Source organism: Phyllobates terribilis, unplaced genomic scaffold (genome assembly GCF_046119375.1).
Source record: "Phyllobates terribilis strain yellow unplaced genomic scaffold, ASM4611937v1 Scaffold_1__5_contigs__length_1240528914, whole genome shotgun sequence".
Classification (NCBI taxonomy): Eukaryota; Metazoa; Chordata; class Amphibia; order Anura; family Dendrobatidae; genus Phyllobates; species Phyllobates terribilis.
Window position 1 is genome coordinate 821,313,718 of NW_027362761.1, and position 24,969 is coordinate 821,338,686.

General features: G+C 41.8%; 1 protein-coding gene across 1 annotated transcript in view; it reads right to left on the reverse strand.

Annotated features, from left to right (window-relative positions):
* Positions 1 to 4,511: 4,511 nt before the first annotated feature.
* Positions 4,512 to 24,969, reverse strand: part of RCHY1 (ring finger and CHY zinc finger domain containing 1) — a 31,383-nt gene continuing 10,925 nt past the window's right edge. Inside the window, exons 4-9 of the mRNA XM_073655328.1 lie at positions 23,663 to 23,741; positions 20,519 to 20,563; positions 9,314 to 9,372; positions 7,291 to 7,317; positions 6,236 to 6,356; positions 4,512 to 5,066 (exon numbers count right to left, since the gene is read on the reverse strand). Of these exons, the coding sequence (XP_073511429.1) occupies positions 4,938 to 5,066; positions 6,236 to 6,356; positions 7,291 to 7,317; positions 9,314 to 9,372; positions 20,519 to 20,563; positions 23,663 to 23,741 (460 nt within the window). The 3' untranslated portion in view covers positions 4,512 to 4,937. The remainder of the gene's footprint in view (positions 5,067 to 6,235; positions 6,357 to 7,290; positions 7,318 to 9,313; positions 9,373 to 20,518; positions 20,564 to 23,662; positions 23,742 to 24,969) is intronic.

Here is a 24,969-nt window from a genome sequence, read left to right on the forward strand (position 1 = left end):
CGAGCCTGCTGAAGCAGGAGTAGGCTGGTAACCATGGTAAACATCGGGTTACTAGGGGCACACGCGCTCCTAGTAACACGTTGTTTATCATGGTTACCACTCTGCTACAGTGAGCGGGAGGTTACCACTCACTTTAGCAGGCTCGTAACCATGATAATCAGCGGGTTACTAGGGGCGCGTGCGCCCCTAGTAACCCGATGTTTACCATAGTTACCAGCCTGATCGCTGCTCCAGCTGGTCACACACAGCGATGTGTGCTGACCAGTGGGAGGGCAACGACCAAAAAATGGTCCAGGACACTTTGCAGCGATCAGCGACCTCACAGCAGGGGCCTGATCGCTGCAAAGTGTCACACATAGCGACATCGCTGGTGAGGTCGCTGTTGCGCCACCAAAACCGTGACACAGCAGCGATCTCGCTATGTGAGATGGGGGCTTCAGTAAGAGTGCTCAGCAGGTTCCTTATAATCAAAGGAAGGTTTACAATGACAGGTTACACCTCTATACACAGCTGATAAAAAATCCACCAATCAGAAGAGGCGATGTCACAGCTGACCCTGCTCCCCCTCCATTCACAATGACCTTTGCACAGGCTCGTTAGATACTTCAATACAAAACATAGGATTGGCATCTGACTAATACAGCTATGTACACGTGTTGTTTCCTATAACAATAAGAAGATGGAGTCTAAAAAGCCTCAGTGGCCAGTGTGAAAATTGAAAGATTTCTATTTTTTATTTTTAATACACACCGTGCAATAGGCTTAAAAAATCAATTGCCAAAAATATTTAAAAATACATTTAACACAAAAAAACTGACTTAGACATTAGATCATATTCTGATAATAGCTTCCCCTCTAAGATCACTCCCAATGCCCCCACCACATACACGTTAGATAAAAGTCGAGATCATCTAATGTGTACTGGGACCTCCTGACTCTCCCCAACATGTCAGGGGACATAGTGATCAGTACCATGGAACTCAAATTGCTCCATCCTTTTGTTTGGTGCGGGGAGGAGGGGAGAAGCAGCTGCCAAATAATTATGGCAGTGGCCTTCTCAAAGACAACACAGGAGAGTGTGGCTAAGTGTTCCCATAAAGGGGACAGTTGTTTTGGGGGAGAGATAGTTGTCAGCCAAATGATAGTTTGGTCAACAGCTACAGTGGTGGCCAAAAGTATTGGCACCCCTGCAATTCTGTCAGATAATACTCAGTTTCTTCCTGAAAATGATTGCAATCACAAATTCTTTGGCATTATTCTCTTCATTTAATTTGCTTGCAAGGAAAACACGCAAAAGAGAATGAAGTAAAAATCAAATCATTGATCATTTCACACAAAACTCCAAAAATGGGCCAGACAAAAGTATTGGCACCCTCAGCCTAATACTTGGTTGCACAACCTTTAGCCAAAATAACTGCGAACAACCGCTTCTGGTAACCATCAATGAGTTTCTTACAATGCTCTGCTGGAATTGTAGACCATTCTTCTTTGGCAAACTGCTCCAGGTCCCTGATATTTGAAGGGTGCCTTCTCCAAACTGCCATTTTGAGATCTCTCCACAGGTGTTCTATGGGATTCAGGTCTGGACTCATTGCTGGCCACCTTAGAAGTCTCCAGTGCTTTCTCTCAAACCATTTTATAGTGCTTTTGGAAGTGTGTTTTGGGTCATTGTCCTGCTGGAAGACCCATGACCACTGAGGGAGACCCAGCTTTCTCACACTGGGCCCTACATTATGCTGCAAAATTTGTTGGTAGTCTTCAGACTTCATAATGCCATACGCACGGTCAAGCAGTCCAGTGCCAGAGGCAGCAAAGCAACCCCAAAACATCAGGGAACCTCCGCCATGTTTGACTGTAGGGACTGTGTTCTTTTCTTTGAATGACTCTTTTTTTTCCCTGTACACTCTATGTTGATGCTTTTTCCCAAAAAACTCTACTTTTGTCTCATCTGATCAGAGAACATTCTTCCAAAATGTTTTAGGCTTTCTCAGGTAAGTTTTGGCAAACTCCAGCCTGACTATTTTATGTCTCGGGGTAAGAAGTGGGGTCTTCCTGGGTATCCTACCATACAGTCCCTTTTCATTCAGATGTCGATGGATAGTACGGGTTGACACTGTTGAACCCCCGGACTGCAGGGCAGCTTGTACTTGTTTGGATGTTAGTCGAGGTTCTTTATCCACCATCCGCACAATCTTGCGTTGAAATCTCTCGTCAATTTTTCTTTTCCATCCACATCTAGGGAGGTTAGCCACAGTGCCATGGGCTTTAAACTTCTTGATGACACTGCGCACGGAAGACACAGGAACATTCAGGTCTTTGGAGATGGACTTGTAGCCTTGAGATTGCTCATGCTTCCTCACAATTTGGTTTCTCAAGTCCTCAGACAGTTCTTTGGTCTTCTTTCTTTTCTCCATGCTCAATGTGGTACACAGAAGGACACAAGGACACAGGACAGAGGTTGAGTCAACTTTAATCCATGTTAACTGGCTGCAAGTGTGATTTAGTTATTGCCAACACCTGTTAGGTGCCGCAGGTAAGTTACAGGTGCTGTTAATTACTCGAATTAGAGAAGCATCACATGATTTTTCAAAGGGTGCCAATACTTTTGTCCACCCCCTTTTTTAGGTTTGGTGTGGAATTGTATCCAATTTGGCTTTAGGACAATTTGTGTTTTTTTCATTGAAGACAAATTAAATGAAGATAATAATACCAAAGAATTTGTGATTGCAATCATTTTCAGGAAGAAACTGAGTATTATCTGACAGAATTGCAGGGGTGCCAATACTTTTGGCCAGCACTGTATCTAATGCATATAGTCAGCTCTAGTTTTGGTAAAACGAAAAAAAAAATGGGCAAAGTGACCTGCATGAAAAAGGCCTAATCATGTGCATAGTGAAGTAAGACGCACTCTTAAACTGGACAAGACTGTGCAGTCCTTCCTTTATGGTAGGAAGTACAGTTATATGAAAAAGTTTGGGCACCCCTATTAATCTTAAGCTTAATGTTTTATAAAAATTGGTGTTTTTGCAACAGCTATTTCAGTTTGATATATGTAATAACTGTTGGACACCGTAATGTTTCTGCCTTGAAATGAGGTTTATTGTACTAACAGAAAATGTGCAATCTGCATTCAAACAAAATTTGACAGGTGCATAAGTATGGGCACCTCACCAGAAAAATGACATTAATATTTAGTAGATCCTCCTTTTGCAAAAATAACAGCCTCTAGTCGCTTCCTGTAGCTTTTAATGAGTTCCTGGATCCTGGATGAAGGTATTTTTGACCATTCCTCTTTACAAAACAATTCCAGCTCAGTTAAGTTTGATGGTCGCCGAGCATGGACAGCCCTCTTCAAATGATCTCACAGATGTTCAATGATATTCAGGTCTGGGAACTGGGATGGCCATTCCAGAACATTGTAATTGTTCCTCTGCATGAATGCCTGAGTAGATTTGGAGCGGTGTTTTGGATCATTGTCTTGCTGAAAGATCCATCCCCTGCGTAACTTCAACTTTGTCACTGATTCTTGAACATTATTGTCAAGAATCTGCTGATACTGAGTGGAATCCAAGCGTCCCTCAACTTTAACAAGATTCCCGGTGCCGGCATTGGCCACACAGCCCCAAAGCATGATGGAACCTCCACCAAATTTTACTGTGGATAGCAAGTGTTTTTCTTGGAATGCTGTGTTTTTTTGCCGCCATGCATAACGCCTTTTTGTATGACCAAACAACTCAATCTTGGTTTCATCAGTCCACAGGACCTTCTTCCAAAAAGAAATTGGCTTCTCCAAATGTGCTTTTGCATACCTCAGCCGACTCTGTTTGTGGCGTGCTTGCAGAAACGGCTTCTTTCGCATCACTCTCCCATACAGCTTCTCCTTGTGCAAAGTGCGTTGTATAGTTGACCGATGCACAGTGACACCATCTGCAGCAAGTTGATGCTGCAGCTCTCTGGAGGTGGTCTGAGGATTGTCCTTGACTGATCTCACCATTCTTCTCTGCCTTTCTGATGTTTTTCTTGGCCTGTCACTTCTGGCCTTAACAAGAACTGTCCCTGTGTTCTTCCATTTCCTTACTATGTTCCTCACAGTGGAAACTGACAGGTTAAATCTCTGAGACAGCTTTTTGTATCCTTCCCCTGAACAACTATGTTGAATAATCTTTGTTTTCAGATCATTTGACAGTTGTTTTGAGGAGCCCATGATGCCACTCTTCAGAGGAGATTCAAACAGGAGAACAACTTGCAAGTGGCCACTTTAAGTAGCTTTTCTCATGATTGCATACACCTGGCTATGAAGTTCAAAGCTCAATGAGGTTACAAAACCAAAAAAAGTGCTTTAGTAAGTCAGTAAAAAGTAGGTAGGAGTATTTAAAACAAGAAAATGATAAGGGTGCCCATACTTATGCACCTGTCAAATTTTGTTTGAATGCAGATTCCACATTTTCTGTTAGTACAATAAACCTCATTTCAAGGCAGAAACATTACTGTGTCCAACAGTTATTACATATATCAAACTGAAATAGCTGTTGCAAAAACACCAATTTTTATAAAACATTAAGCTTAAGATTAATACTTTTTCATATAACTATGTATTACGATCATGCAAATTGTAGCTCTGTTGCAATTGTTGAAGTCTCGCTCCATATTTTATTTTGTCTTTCTGATTTTTAATACTGTACATCCTGTCTAAGATATTTTGCTACGTTGACATTTTTCTAACTATCCCAACTAGGTCTATAGCGGTAAATAACAAAATAGGCCTAAGAATCAGTTGAGTACATCTGGATCAAAAATTTGACAATTTTTACAATAATATAGGAGGTTTCCTATTTTATCAGTCATCAATATAAATATGCTGTATCATTCATTAATCCCTATTTCAGCTATTTTTACTTTATTGTTCTGATAAAAGAAACATGCAGGCCTCCCACTGACTACTCCGTTCGTGTCTGTGATAGAGGCTTTCCTTCTTGCGTGGTGTTATAGGATTTACAACTATCGCATTTCATCCCTAAAATATGGAAAGGTACAGTTGATCTTCCACTGCAGTCATTGCAGAGAATCTGTGTAAAAAAAATACAAATTTACAACGTTAATAATAGATAGTAGTCCAGGTTAAGAATAGAAAAGAAAGCTAGGAAATTTCAGGGCGATGTATCTGAATTACAATGAAGGAGTTGGAACCCTAAAATAGGCTGAAAAAAAATGGAGAAGCAGATATGCAACATTTTGTGGTTCTCCTAATGAAGTCATATAGACTTTGAAACGTGTTGAGAAAAATCTGCACTGTATTCCTTTTATCGATGTTTTTGGATTTCTATATTTATCAGTAGCTCAGCATATCCCCTTCTCCATTATTTAGCCTGATTTCTACATTGGATCCCCCATCCGGCGGAGCAGCAGCAGCTGGATATAGTATTGAGCCCTTATAAAAGAGTTGTGCTTTCTCACAAACAGGTGAGCAGCTGCCGAACTACAAACACTATCTGCATAACGCCCTCTTTGTGCTATTTTGTCCCTTCAGCTTCTCTGCAGAACCCTAAATTAAAGACTGATAACATGTCCTACAGAGGCTATCAATACTTTACATTCAAAAGACTATTTCCGGTCAAGGTGCAGTCCATATGCACAACGGATAAATAAAATCAAAGCATACACGTGTCTTGTCCGTTTTGCAGACGAGACCGTACTATTTTGTATGGCAGTGAGGTCCTGAACCTGTATGCGTAGCTGCACATAACCTCCGTTATGTCCAAAATTTACGGATAAAGCTGGTCCCAGAATTTTAAATGTTCTTCTGAACATAGTGTAGTTAAAAGGGACACTTTAGTCAGGCTGATAATTATGAATGAGTGCTCGTAGGAATGCTTGTTTTCCGATTATAGACTTGTCAAAACAGACTGCTAATCACTCAGCGAACAAGAAAGAAAAAAAAAAGCTTCTTCGTCAGATGAAATGATTTTTAAGCTTGCTTGAAAATCATCATTCCCCGCAGCACTTCATCCTGTGTAAGCAGAAGATGTGCTGCCAAGAACAATGATATTGTATTTGTGTGCACAAAACAATTGTGTTAACAATGAAGTGCGATCTGCCTGTCTAAACAGACTATTAAACGCCCACCCATCAGCTTGCATGTAGCCGCTCAAAGTTTGACTAGCCTAGTCCTTGGAAGATTCTTAAATGTAATCAAATTTAGCCGGCATGTATGAAGTCAATCTGCTCATTCACTCACATCAACATTCATATTCTGATATTCTGGTGGCATTGGCGTCTGGGCAACTTCTTCATCAAGTTGGTTCCAGTACCTAGACATATCCAGGGCAGAACGCATGCATAGTGGACATCTGTAACCCCTGTAATGAAAGGAGGTGAAGCTTTATTAATTTTCTAGGAAAACGTGTCACCAGATATGTCATTTCATATGGATTTTATCGATTTTGATGGTAAGATATTACACTGTTCTCATCATTTTTATACATGGCATAATTTCCTTTTGCAAAAATTCTTATCTAATAGTATGAGAGGGGAACATAAAACACTAATCGTATGTACCATCAGTAACAAAAACTGCTCATAACCATCAGATTCCTCTTCAAAGATCCTGAGTTCTGCAGCACACACCAGAATACCTAGCGACCATGCATTGTCAGAAGTGGATCAGTCATGATGGATTTTCCAGCCAATCGTCTCCTGCATTGGAGATGTCATTTAGCGCCTTCTCCTCTCTCCATAATCATAACATGCCTGTTTAGTATATTATTTGGGACGATAGTTACAGACGATATAATGTGTATGGCTGTTTTCACTCCGCCTTTACATGGCCACCTTCAGCACACAATAGCACTGAATATATAAAGGAGAATTAATATTCTGCAGTATATAACGCAATGTAAATGTAGGACATTGCCATGAATGATTATACCCAATGACATATGTAGATTAGAAAGAGTGCACATTACTATGCATAATCTATATAAAGGATCTGAAAACAGTACTACTATTGCAGCATGGCAATGTGTTCTGTTCTTAAGAAATTCAATTCTGCAGACCAGGCAAGCCAAACTAAGGTCAGTCCCAGATCAAGAGCGAGGTCAACAGAAATTAGTATCTTAAATCAGATTAGAAAAGCGGTTTCATCGCTTTGGTATGCAGAAAAGGCCAGATTTAAAACCCAGACGTAAATGGCAGGCAGATACTGCTCAGCGTACAATGCTATGATTCAGTTTGAGACATTCTGTCAGGATGCACAAATGGCATTTAAGGCAATGAGTGCTGTAATATACTTACTGTTTTAGCATGTCTTCATAACATGTACTGGAGGGACACAACAAAACAACAGCAAATTAGATTCTGAAGGACGTAATCATAATCACCCAAATGCACAGAATCCGATAAGAATACATTAGGATAAACCCATTTCTGGAATGAGATACAAATAACCAAAAGTCAAAACATAATCACTTTCCCCTTTCTTTCAGTTATTCAACCATCAGGTTTATTAGCAAAATTTACAAAAGTTCTGCTGTTTGCAAGAAACCAAACAGGAACAATTTGTAATAACACAAATAATATAACAGGTGGTTTTTCCAAATTTAACACAAATACCACTTTTACTGACCACAGTCTCAGAACTATTCAACCCCTTCATAAGTGTCTTTAACGCTTAGAGAACCTTTGGCTGTTATGACCTGCTGCAAACATGATGCATAGCCAAACACCAGCTTCTGGCTGCATTCCTGAGGAATCTTAGCCCATTTCTGATTGGCATTTGGCCTCAAGTTCATTAAAATTCTTGGGTTTGTGTATGGTAACCCACTTCTTCAAATCCCACCAAAGATTCTCTATGGGTTTCCAGTAAGGAGAATGTCACTCCAAAAGTTTCCAGGAATTCTTCTGAAACTAAGCTTTGGAGCACTTTGAGGTATGTTTGGGATAATGGTCTTGTTGGAAGGTCCAATGATGCTGAAGTTTCTGCTTCCTCATAGAAGTCAATATGTTTTTTCTGGGATTTATTGATACACGAATGAATCCATCTTGCCCCCACATGCTGCAAGATTCCAGTGCCAGTGGAAGCAAAGTAGCCTAAAGCATCACTGAGCCACCACCATATTTCACTGTCGGTACGGTGTCCTTTTCAGTGTATTCTTCAGTCTTCTTCCCTCCAGACATACCTCTGATCCCTGAAAAGTACCAGTTTTCTTTCTCTGGTTCACAGAGCAGAATCAGGAAAACATATCTAGCTTATTTATATGGTTTTGAGCATATTGCAGCTGATCTTTGGGTAATTAAATTGTACGACTCGGAGTTTGGGCATGGAGACCTTTAGCATTTAGTATGTTAGAATGCCCCTTAATGTGCAAAATTAAACCTGTCTCTGCTGCCATTAAATCTTCCTGTAGGTCTTCTACACTCACTCAAGGTTTTTTTTTCCACCTGTCTTCCCAGTAATCTAGTGGCAGCTGGTGATATGTTCCACGTCCGGGTTGGGTAGCTAGGGTTCCTTCTAACTTGAGAACTACTCTTCCAACTGTAACTGCCAAAGGGGCTCTACTAAGTACAAAAGACTATTGTCATGAACGAGATGAATAATTTTGAGACTCAGGAGTCATTAAAAGTGTCAATTTGTGCTGAATTTGTAAAGAACATGTTATATTAGTTGTGCTGAACTATTTAAATTGTTCTTTCATTTGTTTACTGCAAACAACAAAAAGTTTGTACATTTTGCCAATAAACCTAATTTGCAATGGGAGTTGAATAATTGTGATTGCAACTGTATACCTCTCTTATTTATGCACTTCATACACATAGACTAATTGGCTTCCTTTAAAATTGTCCCAAGCAGGTATGTGTGTGAAGTATGGAAATTAGATTGTAAGCCCTACCAAGGAATGATATGAGTTATAACAATAATGAATATGTTGGTACTAAAAAAAATAAAAGACACAGCACCAATCTTATCTATGGGTTGTGTTCGGTATAGTTGCTCAGCCTATTTAACCTTTCTGCCCACAGCACTGTAATGGCAAGGTGCCATTAGGGGTAAGTTCCTACACAATGGTGTACTATTATGCTACAGACATCACGGGCGAGCACGTAGTAGACAATTATAGCTGCGATTAGAGAATATTCACTCTGGAGAGGATTGAAAAAGCAGTGACAAACTAACAGACTGTTTTTTTAATCTATCATCCCTTAATGTCTATGATAAATATTGATGCACTCTGGCAATCTTTTCATCTCATAGAAATAATTAGGATTTGACAGCTGATAAGTCGTACTCCAACCTAGCCTGAATCATGTACATTCTCACCTGTGCAAAAGATGTCCGCAAGGGAGAACACGAGCACCAACTCTGGAGGTATGTATATCCTGTAGAGAAAGGATCACACAGAGGGTAACATTGTATGTGCAGCGTTCACAGATACAAGATATTCTACTCCGGCATGTAAAAATATATCACCCTTTGTATTTTAAACATGATAATTCCTTAATTTAAATGTAAAATAAATAGTATAGAGGCGTGTTCAGATGTCACAGAATTGATGCTTATTTTAATTGATTCTACACTGAAAACCGTGGCAATTTACAGTATAATCCATTTAAATGTGTTTTTTAAATGCCATTATCTGTGAATGGCATTTAAAAACCACATCTACCTGGATTATACTGTAAATCAGCATGACCTTTAGGGCATGCTGTGGATTTTAAAATCTGCAGAATGGACATTACATTGAGGACATATGTATTACAGGCGTTGCAACACATGTGGCTTGTCCAGTTAAGTTTCTTAAAGGAAATCAATCCCTAGGTTTTTACTACCCAACCCACCACACCACTGCTTGGCAGCTTTACATATACACTGTGCATAGGGCAGGATTATACAGAACTCATGAATATCTCGGACTACATAGCAGCAGGTTTACTAGTACTCTACTGCTAATCTCCTGCTGATTTTATAAAAAGTACAGCAAGCAGGCCAGTAAGTGACACATTGCTGGAATCAGGTTCTCTGCCTCAACATCATGCTGCTCTCAGACTAGTTGGCAAAATCCTGGTGAAACATTCCCTTTAAAAAGAATAGCAACAGCGACAATACCCCTAAGTACCAGTGGCAGACACAATCCCTTAACAGTGTCAGCCTCAGTGCCCAAAATAGTGAAAAGCTAAATGCCCCTCATAACTACTGATAACCAATAGTGACCCCCACACCCTATGGTTAGGGAGATCTGCAGTGGCTTCATTACTGCCAATTAATGCCCAATCAACAGTAATACCAGCAATCCTAGCAGCAACAGTCACATCCATTAGTGCTAGCAGCTACATTGCCTGCATTAACACTTAACCTTATGCTACTGCTCCTCTGACAGGAAGTGTAGGACCTTTCAGGCTCCCAAGCATCTTCCAGCTCCTATAGTGTAGGCAACAGACTCAAAGCTGCAAGGACTCAGTTGTATTTTTGGACAGCTGCATCTTTTTGTAACTGTTGTCAATTTCCTATGCTGTAGGACAGGGATGGGGAACCTACGGCCCACTGGCAGAGTCTTATGTGATGTATATGCTTCAGCCTCAGTGTATCCTATGTGATGTACATGCGCCAGTCCCAGAATCTCCTGTGTGATGTGTATGCTCCAGCAGCAGTGTATCCACTGTGATGTATATGCTTCAGTTCCAGTGTATCCTATGTGATGTATACGCTCCAACCCCAGTGTCTCCTATGTGATGTATACGCTTCAGCCCCAGTGTCTCCTATGTGATGTATACACTTCAGCCCCAGTGTCTCCTATGTGATGTATACACTTCAGCCCCAGTGTCTCCTATGTGATGTATACACTTCAGCCCCAGTGTCTCCTATGTGATGTATACACTTCAGCCCCAGTGTCTCCTATGTGATGTATACACTTCAGCCCCAGTGTCTCCTATGTGATGTATACACTTCAGCCCCAGTGTATCTTTTGTGATGTACAGTACAGACCAAAAGTTTGGACACACCTTCTCATTTAAAGATTTTTCTGTATTTTCATGACTATGAAAATTGTACATTCACACTGAAGGCATCAAAACTATGAATTAACACATGTGGAATTATATACTTAACAAAAAAGTGTGAAACAACTGAAAATATGTCTTATATTCTAGGTTCTTCAAAGTAGCCACCTTTTGCTTTGATGACTGCTTTGCACACTCTTGGCATTCTCTTGATGAGCTTCAAGAGGTAGTCACCGGAAATGGTTTTCACTTCACAGGTGTGCCCTGTCAGGTTTAATAAGTGGGATTTCTTGCCTTATAAATGGGGTTGGGACAATCAGTTGTGTTGTGCAGAAGTCAGGAGGATACACAGCTGATAGTCCTACTGAATAGACTGTTAGAATTTGTATTATGGCAAGAAAAAAGCAGCTAAGAAAAACGAGTGACCATCATTACTTTAAGAAATGAAAGTCAGTCAGGGCGAAAAATTGGGAAAACTTTGAAAGCGTCCCCAAGTGCAGTTGCAAAAACCATCAAGCGCTACAAAGAAACTGGCTCACATGAGGGACCGCCCCAGGAAAGGAAGACCAAGAGTCACCTCTGCTTCTGAGGATAAGTTTATCCGGGTCACCAGCCTCAGAAATCGCAGGTTAACAGCAGCTCAGATTAGAGACCAGGTCAATGCCACACAGAGTTCTAGCAGCAGACACATCTCTACAACAACTGTTAAGAAGAGACTTTGTGCAGCAGGCCTTCATGGTAAAATAGATGCTAGGAAACCACTGCTAAGGACAGGCAACAAGCAGAAGAGACTTGTTTGGGCTAAAGAACACAAGGAATGGACATTAGACCAGTGGAAATCTGAGATTTGGTCTGATGAGTCCAAATTTGAGATCTTTGGTTCCAACCACCGTGTCTTTGTGCGACTCAGAAAAGGTGAATGGATGGACTCTACATGCCTGGTTCCCACCGTGAAGCATGGAGGAGGAGGTGTGATGGTGTGGGGGTGCTTTGCTGGTGAGACTGTTGGGGATTTATTCAAAATTGAAGGCATACTGAACCAGCATGGCTACCACAGCATCTTGCAGCGGCATGCTATTCCATCCGGTTTGCGTTTAGTTGGACCATCATTTATTTTTCAACAGGACAATGACCCCAAACACATCTCCAGGCTGTGTAAGGGCTATTTGACCAAGAAGGAGAGTGATGGGGTGCTACGCCAGATGACCTGGCCTCCACAGTCACCAGACCTGAACCCAATCGAGATGGTTTGGGGTGAAATGGACTGCAGAGTGAAGGCAAAAGGGCCAACAAGTGCTAAGCATCTCTGGAAACTCCTTCAAGATTGTTGGAAAAACCATTTCCCATTTCCAGTGACTACCTCTTGAAGCTCATCAAGAGAATGCCAAGAGTGTGCAAAGCAGTCATCAAAGCAAAAGGTGGCTACTTTGAAGTACCTAGAATATAAGACATATTTTCAGTTGTTTCACACTTTTTTGTTAAGTATATAATTCCATATGTGTTAATTCATAGTTTTGATGCCTTCAGTGTGAATGTACAATTTTCACAGTCATGACAATACAGAAAAATCTTTAAATGAGGTGTGTCCAAACTTTTGGTCTGTACCGTATATGTTTCTGCCCCAGCATCTCCCATGTGATGTATACAGCAATCTCTGCATCTCTTACGTTATGTATAAAGCAGACCTACCACTGCTTAAGTTATATAAATGTAATGTGAGCAGTGATGAATTTCCCACTGTGTAGAGACATGCAGTGTAATATAAATCTGTGTTCTGAACAACTTACTGCTGTGAGTTCTTTACAAAACTTAAATCACAAGTTGGCTGCACACCAGACCAACAAAAACCTGGAAAAGCAGTTGCAATTCCAGCCATCACATTAGAGGGGAGTTAATTGTTTGACCAAATGATTTTCAAGTTGATAATTTTGTACGGCCCCAAAAATTGGTCTAAAAATCCAAATGGCCCCTGGCAGAAAAAGGTCCTGGAAGACAGTTATCTAAAGTGCAGCAAACATCTAAGGCAGGAAGTGGCATATGTAAAGTTTTCTTTTAAAGGGAATGTGCCATCAGAAAATGATCTGCTGATTGTCTGTGTTACATGTATTTTATTTTTAAAATGTTGGCAGTTTTTTTCCCATATCACGATCTGTATTAAAAAAAATAATAATTTAGCAATTTTCATCACAGAAGACTTTTCAGAAGTCTCAATATCATGGCAGGTATGATTAAAATGACAGGCAACCCATCTATGCACAGCTGATAACACAGGAGCCACCATCACAATAGATGATGTCACAGTCCCCTCTCAGTTCACAATAACACCGTTAATTAGATGTTTCAATTACAAAGATAGGGTCTAGGTCAGTTTATTTTTGCTAATGTACATGTGGATTTTCTGAAAGAGGAGGCATGAGAATAAAATAGCTCCAGTGGCTACTGTGTAATTTGCAAGATTTTTATTTTTAATAAAGTGATATTGGAAAAAAAAGCATAGCAATTTTGTTTTTAAAAGATCCTAGTTACTTAACGGTAACAGAATTTTACAGAGCCCATGACAGCACCACCTGAGAGAGGGTATCCACCCACCAAGGACAGGAACCTACTGAATAAAAAGGCGGTACCTCTCTTCCGCATCAGTTTTTGTTTTAGAGCATGAGAGGGCCTCCGAAAAATAGGTTAGTACATAACTACCACCTAAACATTTCTTAATAAAACACCCTAAGAAGTGCACACCATAAGTGATAAAGGGGAGGGAATTAATAGGGTGCTGTCATGGGCTCTGTAAAATCCCGTTACCGGTAAGCAACTAGGATCTTTTCCCCTTCTCCCATGACAGCACCACCTGAGAGATTTAGAGAGATCAGACACCAGAGGGAGGAATCACCGCTTGCAACACCTTCCTCCCAAAGGACAGATCAGTAGAAGAGGAAAGGTCAAGACAGTAATGCTTGTAGAATGTAGAGGGGGATGACCAAGTTGCTGCCTTACATATGATGTCGATGGGCACATCCGCCTTCTCAGCCCAGGAAGCAGCTACAGCTCTGGTGAAGTGGGCCTTCAGGTTCTCTGGAACTGTCAGATTGCTAGAAGAGTACGCTAAGCCAATGGTGTCCCTGACCCACCTAGCTATGGTCCCCCTTGTAACCTTAAGCCCTTTCCTAGCCCCCTGAAATGAGATGAATAAGGCGTCACTTTTTCTCCAGGCCTTCGTCACCTCCAAATACTGTACTAATACCCTCTTAACATCTAAAGTGTGAAGCTTTTGTTCCTCAGAATCTCTAGGGTCAGGATAGAAGGAAGGGAGAGTAATTACTTGTGTCCTATGGAATTTGGAGGCTACTTTTGGAAGATAGGCCGGGTCTGGTCTTAAGATTACTCTATCCATACACACCTGAGTGAACGGATGGTTAACTGACAGCACGTGCAGATCACTAACCCTACGAGCTGACGTTAGAGCTACCAGCATGGCTGTTTTTAAAGGTGAGAATTTTCTCCGAAACTTCCTCTAAGGGCTCAAGGGAGGCTTGGTTAGCGCTTCTAGAACCAGATTAAGGTCCCAATGAGGCATCCTTGGAGAAGGAATGGGTCTAGATCTACTGCAAGCTTTAATGAATCTGATGATCCACCTATTCGCCGTCAAGTCGTAATTATATAGTGCCCCAAGAGCTGATACTTGAACCTTAACCCCATGCTTAAGCCTTTCTGAAGGAATTCCAGGATGGCCCCAATAGGAACCCTCCCTTTGGCGGACTGACCCGAGGTAGACAGAAATTTAGTCCAGGTTCTGCCATAGATCCTAGTCGTCACCGGCTTCCTACTCGCCAGTAGAGTAGTAACTAGACCTGGAGAAAACCCCTCCTGCGTTAGTAGTGACCTTTCAAAATTCAGGCCGTCAAATGCAGGCCCGATCTTTGAGGATGGAAGAATGGGCCCTGCCTGAGGAGATCTGGGGTGTCCGGAAGAATCCATGGATCCGCTTGGGACATTCTCTTCATCCAAGTGAACCATGGTCTCTTGGGCCAAAACGGGGCGATCAATATAACCCTCGCCTGTTCTCGGATCTTCTTGGATTCAGGGAGCAAAAGATTTTGGTTTTCCAATTGTGTTTGTTTGCAAACAGATCTATCTGAGGTTGTCCCCATCGGCCGACAATCAGCTGGAATACCACTGGATTCAATTTCCATTCTCCTTGTTTCAAGATGTGTCGACTTAGAAAATCGGCTTTTACGTTCTCCTCTCCTCTTATATGAATCGTCGAGAGCGTGAATAGATGACTCTCCGCAAAATGAAGGATCTGATCCGCTACTCATATCAGAGGAAGGGATCTTGTACCCCCCTGACAACTGATGTAGGCGACTGTAGTTCGGGTGTCCACATTCTCCGGATGTGTTGACCCTGAAGAAGAGAACTGAACTCTACTTGCGCATTTCTGACTGCCAACAGCTCCCTCATGTTGGAGGAGAGACCCGTCTCGCTGTCCGACCAGAGGCCTTGTATTGAATGATCTCTCAGGTGAGCTCCCAAGCCTTCTGCGCTTGCGTCTGTCGTAATCGTATCTGACACCTGGAAAGACCAAGGAACCCCCAGAGATAGATTTACCGGATTCATCCACCAGTCCAGCGAGTTGATTACTAAACTTGAAAGGGATATTCTTCCATCCAGGTGACCTCTGAGCCGTTTGTCTGCTGTCAGGATCTCCTGCTGAAGACGTCTGGAATGGAACTGGGCCCACTGAACTGCTGGGATACAAGATGTCATCGTACCCAATGACATTGCATTGCTCAAGGTCATGGATGGATTGCTGATTACGCGTGATATGAAGGAACTGATCTTGAGTTTCTTGTCCTCTGGCAGAAGACAAATCTGGTTTTCCCCGAGTCCAAAATGAAACCCAGGAATGATTGAACCTTTTTTGGTTCTAGTCTCGATTTTTCTAAATTTAACATCCAACCCAAGCCATTTAGACTGGCCATGACTTCCGCCAGAGCCAGTGCGCAGAGTTGTTTTGATCTGCCCACCACTAAAAAATCATCCAGGTAAGGGATGACTAGGATATCTTTCTCCCTTAGATGCGCTGTGACTTCCAGGATAATCTTTGTGAAAACCCTTGGAGCCATGGAGATGCCAAAGGGAAGAGCAGCAAACTGAAAATGCCTTATGTGCTTGCCGAACCGTACAGTAACCCTCAGAAACTGTTGGTGTGCAGGAAAGATTGGGAAGTGGTAGTAAGCGTCCTTCAAATCGAGGACGCACATATAATGTTCTGGAAACAACATTTTTATGGCCGATTTTATTGATTCCATCTTGAATGGCCTGTAAATCAAATGGTCGTTCAGCTTCTTCAAGTTGACACTGGTTCTGAAGGAGCCATCCGGCTTCTTTATTAGGAAGAGAGTTGAGTAAAACCCTCTCCCTTGTTCGGGTACTGGTGTTTCTACTAGAACCCCCTTTACAACCAGAGCAAGTACTTCCTGCTGCAGGGCCATCTGCTCCCTTAGGCCTCTGGGGGCTGAAATCCTGACGGTGTCTCTGGGAATGTTTTTGAACTCCGACTCCAGCCCCCTCCTGATTATCCCTAAAATCCAAGCACTGGATGAGATTTTTTCCCAGGCGGGAAGGAAGTGGGTCAACCTTCCTCCTACCTGGGGAGGTCCGTCACTTAGGGGCTTTCTTATTCTCGGAGGATGGACCCCCGAACATGAAGCCTCTGTTATTCGGCTTCCTGTCTCTCCCACCACTTTAGTCTCTGGGAAACTTGCTCCGATTATATCCTAGAGAGGCTCCCATCAAGGACAGGAACCAAAAACTGATGCGGAAGAGAGGTACTGCCTTTTTATTCAGTAGGTTCCTGTCCTTGGTGGGCAGATACCCTCTCTCAGGTGGTGCTGTCATGGGAGAAGGGGAAAATATATGTAACTAGAAAACCTGATTTAAACAATAGCTCAATTTGTGATGACACATTCCCTTTAAGTAAGCAATCTGCAGTTTGCACGGCACAATCCTTACTTCCTATATCACCTGTTATTAGTCCCATGTCACTAAACTAAAAAGTACATTTGTTCTAGAAAATTTTGCAAAAACATTAAACAATGAGGTGAGATTTTATATCTCTGTAATGAATTTCAGCTAAAACAAAGGAGTTTTCAAGCAGAATAAACACTTCCTCCGATTTCCTGTATACATTAAGGCTATGTGCACATGAAGCTTTTCTGATGCGTTTTTGCGGCGGGTTTCTCGCAGCGGAAACGCATCAAAAACGCTTGTAATTGGTCTGCCATGCATTGCAATGCAAATCCGCATGTGCTGTGCACATGATGCGGACATTTCCGCTCCGGATTCGCATTGCGTTAAAAAACGCAGCACTACCATTGTTCGGTCGTTTCCGCCGCAAATTCGCGCCCATTGACTTGAATTGAAACGCAGCAAAACCACAGGTAACCTTTGGATTTGCTGCGTTTCAATTAAAGTCAATGGCCGCGAATTCGCGGCGGAAACGCGCTGCGTGTGGTACCCAGGTCGGGAGAGGAGGCTACTACGCCTTTCATCCGATTGCCGCTCTCGCTGATAATAGCGAGAGCAGCGTGGCTGCAAGGAGCAGTAATCTGGTTTGCCCAGCCCGCGTGCCCGCAGTGTAAAAAAATAAGGTAAAAAATAAAAAAAAACTTTTATATTCTCCTGTTCCCCGGCCGCGATGCTCTCCTCCCGGCGGTACACTGTGGGGAGAGGGCTTGCTCCCCGCATTGTACTGAGCTGCCAGGACCTGCGGTGAAGTCAGCGATCAGCTGATTGGTCACGTCACCGTAGGTACTGTACTTGACAGGACCTGCAGTGACGTAGCGATCAGCTGATTGGTCACGTGACCGATCAGCTGATGCTCAGGTGACCTCCTCTTGGGCGCATTCTCAAGAATGCTCCCACGGTGGTTAGCTCACCGGGGCTTATCAGCTGATCTTCAGCTGATGAACCCCAGTGACCTCCTGCAGCAATGTATACTGACAGGAGTGATTTTACACTCCTTGTCAGTATACATTGCTGGCTTCTACAGCAGTGACATCAGTGATTGCTGATGTCACTGCTGTAGAAGTGACACAGATCGTCGAGGGACAATCGGCGGAGATCGTGGACTGCGTCGTTGACGGCGGATAGGTGAGGGATATGGTTGTTTGTTTTTTTACTTTTTTTTTTTTTTTTTTTCAGAAGATCGATGGCTTCGCGGAGGCGTACAATACATTTTTTAAAAAAAAAAACGTGTTTTTTATTTCATTAAAAATACTTTATTCTGGAAGCTTATTGAAAAGGCGGTGACTATTTTACCACATGGTTAGTAATGGGGGCGTCTTATAGACACCCTCCATTACTAACCTGGGCTTCACGTCAGCCGCCAATATACCAAGGCTGACATGAACCCCAACCCCATTACCCCACTCGCCACTGCAATAGGGCAGTGGGAAGAGCGATACGATGCACCATTTCTGGGAGTGCTGAGGGGTGATATTAATAGCCACGGAGGGGGCTAGTATCCATGGCCCCTTCCATGGCTATTAATATCAGCCCGCAGCTGTCTAGTTTAGCCTTTGCTGGTTAGGTTTTATAGGGGGACCCCACGTCAGCTCACCTCATGCACGTCACTGACAGCGTGGGAGAATTCTCCTGTGCTTGCAGTGAGCGCAGGAGAATTCTCTCACGATCACAGCATGCGCAGGAGAATTCTCCCACGCTGTCAGTGACATGCATAAGGTGAGCTGAGTTCATTGGACATAAACTTGGCTCATCTGGATGCCGTCACAGCCAGACACTGAGGAGCTCAAGCATGCCTGCGCTTCTCAGTGTCTGCGGCATGGCAAGCTGGATGGCAGCTTTCGGCTGCGATCCAGCCTGTCATGTGAATGTAGCAGAGCTGGAGCTGTCGTGGGAACCATGGAAAGGTAAGGATGAAGTTGCTTTATTATTTTACTTTTATTGCAGAAGACATTGGCTTCAGCTGGAATGGGCGTGATGGTAAGTATGGTTTAATTTAGAACATTAAAGAATTGTGTGTTTATTTCAATTAAAGGACTTTATTCTTGGCGTTTGTGTTTTTTTTAACTTTCACTATGGGGTTAGTAATGGGGGTGTCTTATAGACGCCTCTCCATTACTAACCTGGGCTTGATGTCAGCTGGCATTATAAGCTGACATCAACTCCAGCCCTGTTTCCCCACTGCCACCGCTACAGGGCAGTGGGAAGAGCGAGGTTAAGTGCCAAGATTGGCGCATCCTATGGATGCGCCATTTCTGGGGTGGCTGACGGCTGGTGTTTCTAGCCTGGGAGGGGGCCAATATTCATGGCACCCTTCCTGGGCTATTAATATCAGCCCCCAGCTGTCTGCCTAGCCTTTGCTAGCTATTAAAATAGGGGGGACCCCACGTCATTTTTTGGGGGGGTCCCCCATTTTAATAGCTGGTAAACACTAGGTATTCAGCTGGGGGCTGATATTAGTAGCCTGGGAAGCTCCGTGGGTATTACCCCCTTCCCAGGCTTCAAACATCTGCCCCAGCCGTCTGCTTAACCTTCGCTAGAGACTAAAATTAAGGGTAACCCTACGCCAATTTTTTTTTTTAATAAATCATTTATTTTGACAATAAATGACAAGTACAGTAACCAACTGTCACTGTACTTATATATGTGACTGACATGTTTCTATCTATCTAATCTATGTGTGATGCTCTATTCTTTCTGTTCTAAATTGTCGGGTACCGATGTATGCCGCTGATGAATTGCCGGCTTTTCATGTTTCACTGTGAGCACTGTTCCCATCGATTTGGGCATTCACTGTAATGCCACAACCACCATGGCTGTGACATCATAGTGAGTGGCAGACAATCCCTGCATGATTGGTGCTCTAAATAGCGCGAAACATGCAGGACGGGGACCCGAGCTCCCGCCCGAGCATTTCGAAAGTACTCAGTGAGCTCCGAGCATCTCGAGTACTGAGATGCTCGGGCGAGTACTGAACAGTGGCGAGCATGCTCGCTCATCACTAGTAGTGATGCAAACAGGCTTTACGGAGGAATATATACACCAATTCTACTATATCATATCCATGTAAGAAAGAGCAAATATCTCAATGGCATCCAGCTCATATGGCACGACAGCACATTCAGTCACTGATCTAGATCTGTAGGACAATGTCCATGGGGTAATGAGATCTACATTTTATGATGACACTATAAGATGACAGCACAGTTTCTAAAACCAAGCAGTAAAGTCCTGGCATAAAACAAGATAATACTTATGCCTACGTACAGCTGAGAGGGTATTCGCACTGGTTTATGATGTAAACTCAAGAGACTCATACTTATTGGATCCATTTGCCTTTCCAGACGATTTCTAATACATTGGCTTATATTTGCCACTCTCAATTGTATACCCCCAAAGCACTGCCATAAAAATGTGCAATGCCAATTCCCGAAACGTACAGCTTGGAAAATATATAGAGATAAAACCTGCTGGTTTTACCCTAGTGTACTAAATTTCCGTTACTCACCTCTAAACATATAGGGCAGTCTTGCCTTGACACATTTTCTATGCACTAATGAAAAAAGAAGAAGAAATTAAACAAAATACTGTAATACAATATGAATATATGCTGGGAGACAGTGCAGACATAAAACAGACCGCTCTACAACTCAGTATTAGTCCCAATGCAGTCAGGAAGAGTGAAAGGAACACTATTTATAGAAAGAAATGAGAAAACAAGTAAAATGCACAATTATTTCTAGGATTTTCTATAAGAGTCATCAAACGGTGTAGAAAATGGCAAGAAATAAGAGGTCCATGTCCTTTACATAATTTTTAGCTATAGAGACAGCTCAAGGCTCACAGGCAAGGCCTAAGTACATGGGCAATGGTTATCTACAACACTTTGCTTGTCTGGAAAGCATTTATTGCAGCAAATTCTCGCAGACAAATTAAATGGATTACTTGCTGCTGCAACTAGCAAGAAAAGGGGCTATAGTGAAGCCCTCCTGTACAATGTCCTACATACTGAGCTTAGTACAGGAATACCAAAATATTTCTGATTTGTGGATTTCCAAAAAAGAAAGCATGTATAGTATATGTTGGTTCTGCTGAGCTGCTGAATAGCACTAACTGCCTGCTGGCACTCCTTAGTGTGCTACAGTCTCGCGGATTTGTCCTGTCCCACAAGGAGTGCTACCAAAGTCCATATACTAGTAGTATATAGGCAATGCAGGACAGTTTATCAGTGCCATTTTACACGGTACAGCATAGAAAATCAGTGCAGCAGTGTGATATCAATATTCTATATAGCAATTACTATTAAGCTTAGTATAGCACAGATAATCAACCAAACACATTAATGGGGCTACAATGCTGTCTCCGACTCCATTAAAAGGACTACACATTTCATTCAGTGGTAAGGGCCAGTCTAAACATACAACTTATGTTCTGTGCTTTCTCTCTTTCTCCTCATCTTACCTGTCGATATTAAGGTTCTCTATAGCCAAAGCCCATTAGTTAAAGGGGTTGTGCCATCATAAAGGATACAGTTATCCAAGCAAAAAAGGTGGAAATAAATAGTTTTGTAATTTATAGTGATTAAAAATGATGCTGCATTCAAAAGATAACATTCTCGTAGTGAGCGATCAGCTGGTCGAGTTTGCGCAATTCCCGTCATAATAAGAGGCCCCCCCCCAACTCCCCACCCCCAGCGTGCACAACGTAAGCACCTTACACATCTGACAGCGCAGGCTCCCTGCTGTAAGCACAAAGCATGTCTGTGATTCACCCCCCCCCCTGCGCTCACACTGCTGACCTCCAGGTGAGATCATCTGCTCCACAGACATGTGAGCACGATAGCAGAGAGATACTTCCTGTGCTTATAAGTCTGTAAAGCAGAACGATCTCTCCCGGAGGTCAGCTGTGTGAGGCAGGGGGAGGGGGTGAATCACAGACACCTCTGTTCTTACAGCAGAGAGGCTGCGCTGTCAGAAGTGTAAGGAGATTACGTTGTGAACACTGGGGTTGGGGAGTTGAGGGGCCTCTTATGATGACAGGAACTAAGCAAACTAGACCACCTGATTGCCCACTACGAGAATGTAATGGAATAACGCCAGGGAGCGCCAAAGAGCATAATTCAAAAAATAAAATCTTGTTATTTTTTTGAATGCAGCATAATTTTTAATCACTATAAATTACAAAACTATTTATTTCCACCTTTTCTGCTTGGTTAACTTTATTCTTTATGGTGGTACAACCCCTTTAACGAATGTTCATCTAGCTATATATGGCTGAATGTATAAGAGTTACACAGTTGAGTAAAATTATGTTCTGCTGTATATTAACCCCTTACCACAAAATGATGCGTATGTATGCCAGCACTGGGGTCACCATGTGTGGAGGTAGCTCATAAGCGGAGAACTCTGCAGATGCAGTAGATAATGCCTATATTACAAAGTTGATACCTATGTCTAAAAGCAGGAGCCGGAGATGAGCTGCGATTGCTGCTGTTAGGCATTTAGGTGCCGCTGTCAATCTGACAGTGGCATTTAAATGGGTCACCATGCCAGCCAGGGAGAATATTAAATGCCCACTGTCGCTGTCATTTTCGTACTCCTGTGAAGCTCAGTCATAGGTGTACCGTCATAAGTGACCACGATTTTCACTATATACTGCAATACAGTCTTATTGCAAGATATAGCATTGGCCTCTAAAATCCTCTAAAAGGATTTTTTTCAAAATTAAAGATATTTAAAAAATATAAGAATTCCAATAACCCATTCTTTTCACCCATTAAACATTACAAAATTAACAGAATAAACATTTAGTATTGCCACATCTGTAAAGGTGAATGCTGTAAATATAAAAAAAAATTCTAAATGGCAGAATTGTGTTTTTTTCTGGTACCACACCTATGATAATAAATGGAACAAAAATGATCAAAATGTCATATGTACCCCAAATTAGTATAAAAAAAATAGTTCAACAGGCAAATAAACAAGGCCTCAAACAGCTCAATAGACAGAAAAATAAAAACGTTACAGGTCTCAGAAAATCGCGACACAACTCTGATATTTATTTCAACACTTAAAAAAGAAAAAAAAATCTATGCAAACCTATGTTTCCAGGTCATTTATACTATACAATGAATATCGTAAAAACAAAACCCAAAAAGCAAAGAAGGAATTGCATTTTTTTTTCACCATTCCATTCCACTTAGAATTTCTCAGTACATTGTATAGCCCTGATAAGGGTATGATTGATGCAAAAATAAAGTTATAGTTTTGTAAGAAGGGGGAGGGGAAAAATGTAACTTGGCTGTAAAGGCAAGGGGTTATAAAATAAAAAAAGACTTGCATTAAGGCAGAACAGCATATAAAAAAATCTTAAAATGTACAACTAATATTTATGTTCAACATATAGATTATAGAAATAAAAATGATCAAAAAGAGAGACTGTCTGTACTTCAATGGCTAAAAATAAAAAAAAAAAAAAGGAAATTTTACAAATGTAATTTATTAGGCTTCACTGCTAGCAAGTCCCTGGTGTTACCCTTATTAGTGTTGTGTCCAGTTTCGTACAGATCCATATCTCTGCAGCCTTATATTGTCACAGGAGCCACACGTATTTATTACAGACTAAAGAGAGAGAGTGGATATTGATTTCTTACCTTGTGGTTTCCTCTGAAGCTTAAAGGCAGACATAAATTACACTTTGTACAATGTTCAAACAGTTCCTTTGGGCCAATCCTAAAGAAAAAACACAATGTACGTATGTAATGTATGTAAAAACATCCCGTCATATTACTGTAGGTCTAAAAATCAGATAGGAGAGTCTCAACATTCCACAGAAGCACAATGAACATTCCCCGCTTAATAGTTGAGCCCCTTTATGTTTTGGGCCTTAAAAGGAAAAAAATTAATTTCAGAAGTCACTGTTTTTTTTTTTATTTTTCAGCCAAGGTGGCTGTAAGACGACTAATTTTTTCAGGACAAGTTGTATTATTGAATGGCACCATTTTAGGGTACAAACAAGTTATTGATTACATATTATTTACTCTATGGCAATGTTGTTGCATTTGGTTTCGCAGTGTACTTGTTTGGTAAAATAACAATTTCTCTATTTTATGGGAATATAGCCATATAGACATAGCCATACATTGAAATATTTATTGGCACTATATGATCTTTGCTGTACAATAAAAAAAAATTGCAGGCAAACTATTTTAAAGGTTATTAGGACTGTGGGTGGGGACTTTTTTTCATTAAACTTTAATTAAAACTGCTTTTTTGTCCCTCTATAGGCTTGCAGCAGCATCTTTTGATTGCTTCTTTAATGCCTTGAAATACACAATATACTTAATGGGATTCTGTCAACAGGGAATCGGACATCTGAGTAGAATGAAATATTGGCACATTGCCTCATTACAGTGAACTGCGTTTTACTCTGAATAAAAGTATGTTTTATGTAAAACAGATTTGTAAAACGAGCAGCGCACAGATGATGAAGTGTCTGATGTGTGGCTTCCTTGCAGCTACGTGGACCTGTCCATATTGTAGGCTGCCCCTCCTACGGGTCTTCTACCAGTTTTAACGCTCCTATTAAGTTGATGATGCCTGGCCAGATGGGGACCCTCTCTTCACCAGAGAGTGAAGCACGCCTCACACTTTCAGAAATGTGACAGTGTCACTAGAGAAACCATCTCCAATAGAGGTTTATAAGAGAAATCTCATGAAAAGCTAATCATCAAATAGTCCATAAAATCTCATAATAGGACATTTCCTAGGTCCTGGTTAGTGTTGAGCAAATTTGTTCTGAATTTCAAATTCGGGTTTGTGTTCTGGGTTACGGCTTGTTTGCATCAAAAAAATCAGCTCCGCCCATGAACATCGCTGATTTGCCACGCTGTCATCTGCGTGAAAGCGTGGCAAATCAGGGATGTTCATGGCCGGAGCCGATTTTTTTGGCGCGAACAAG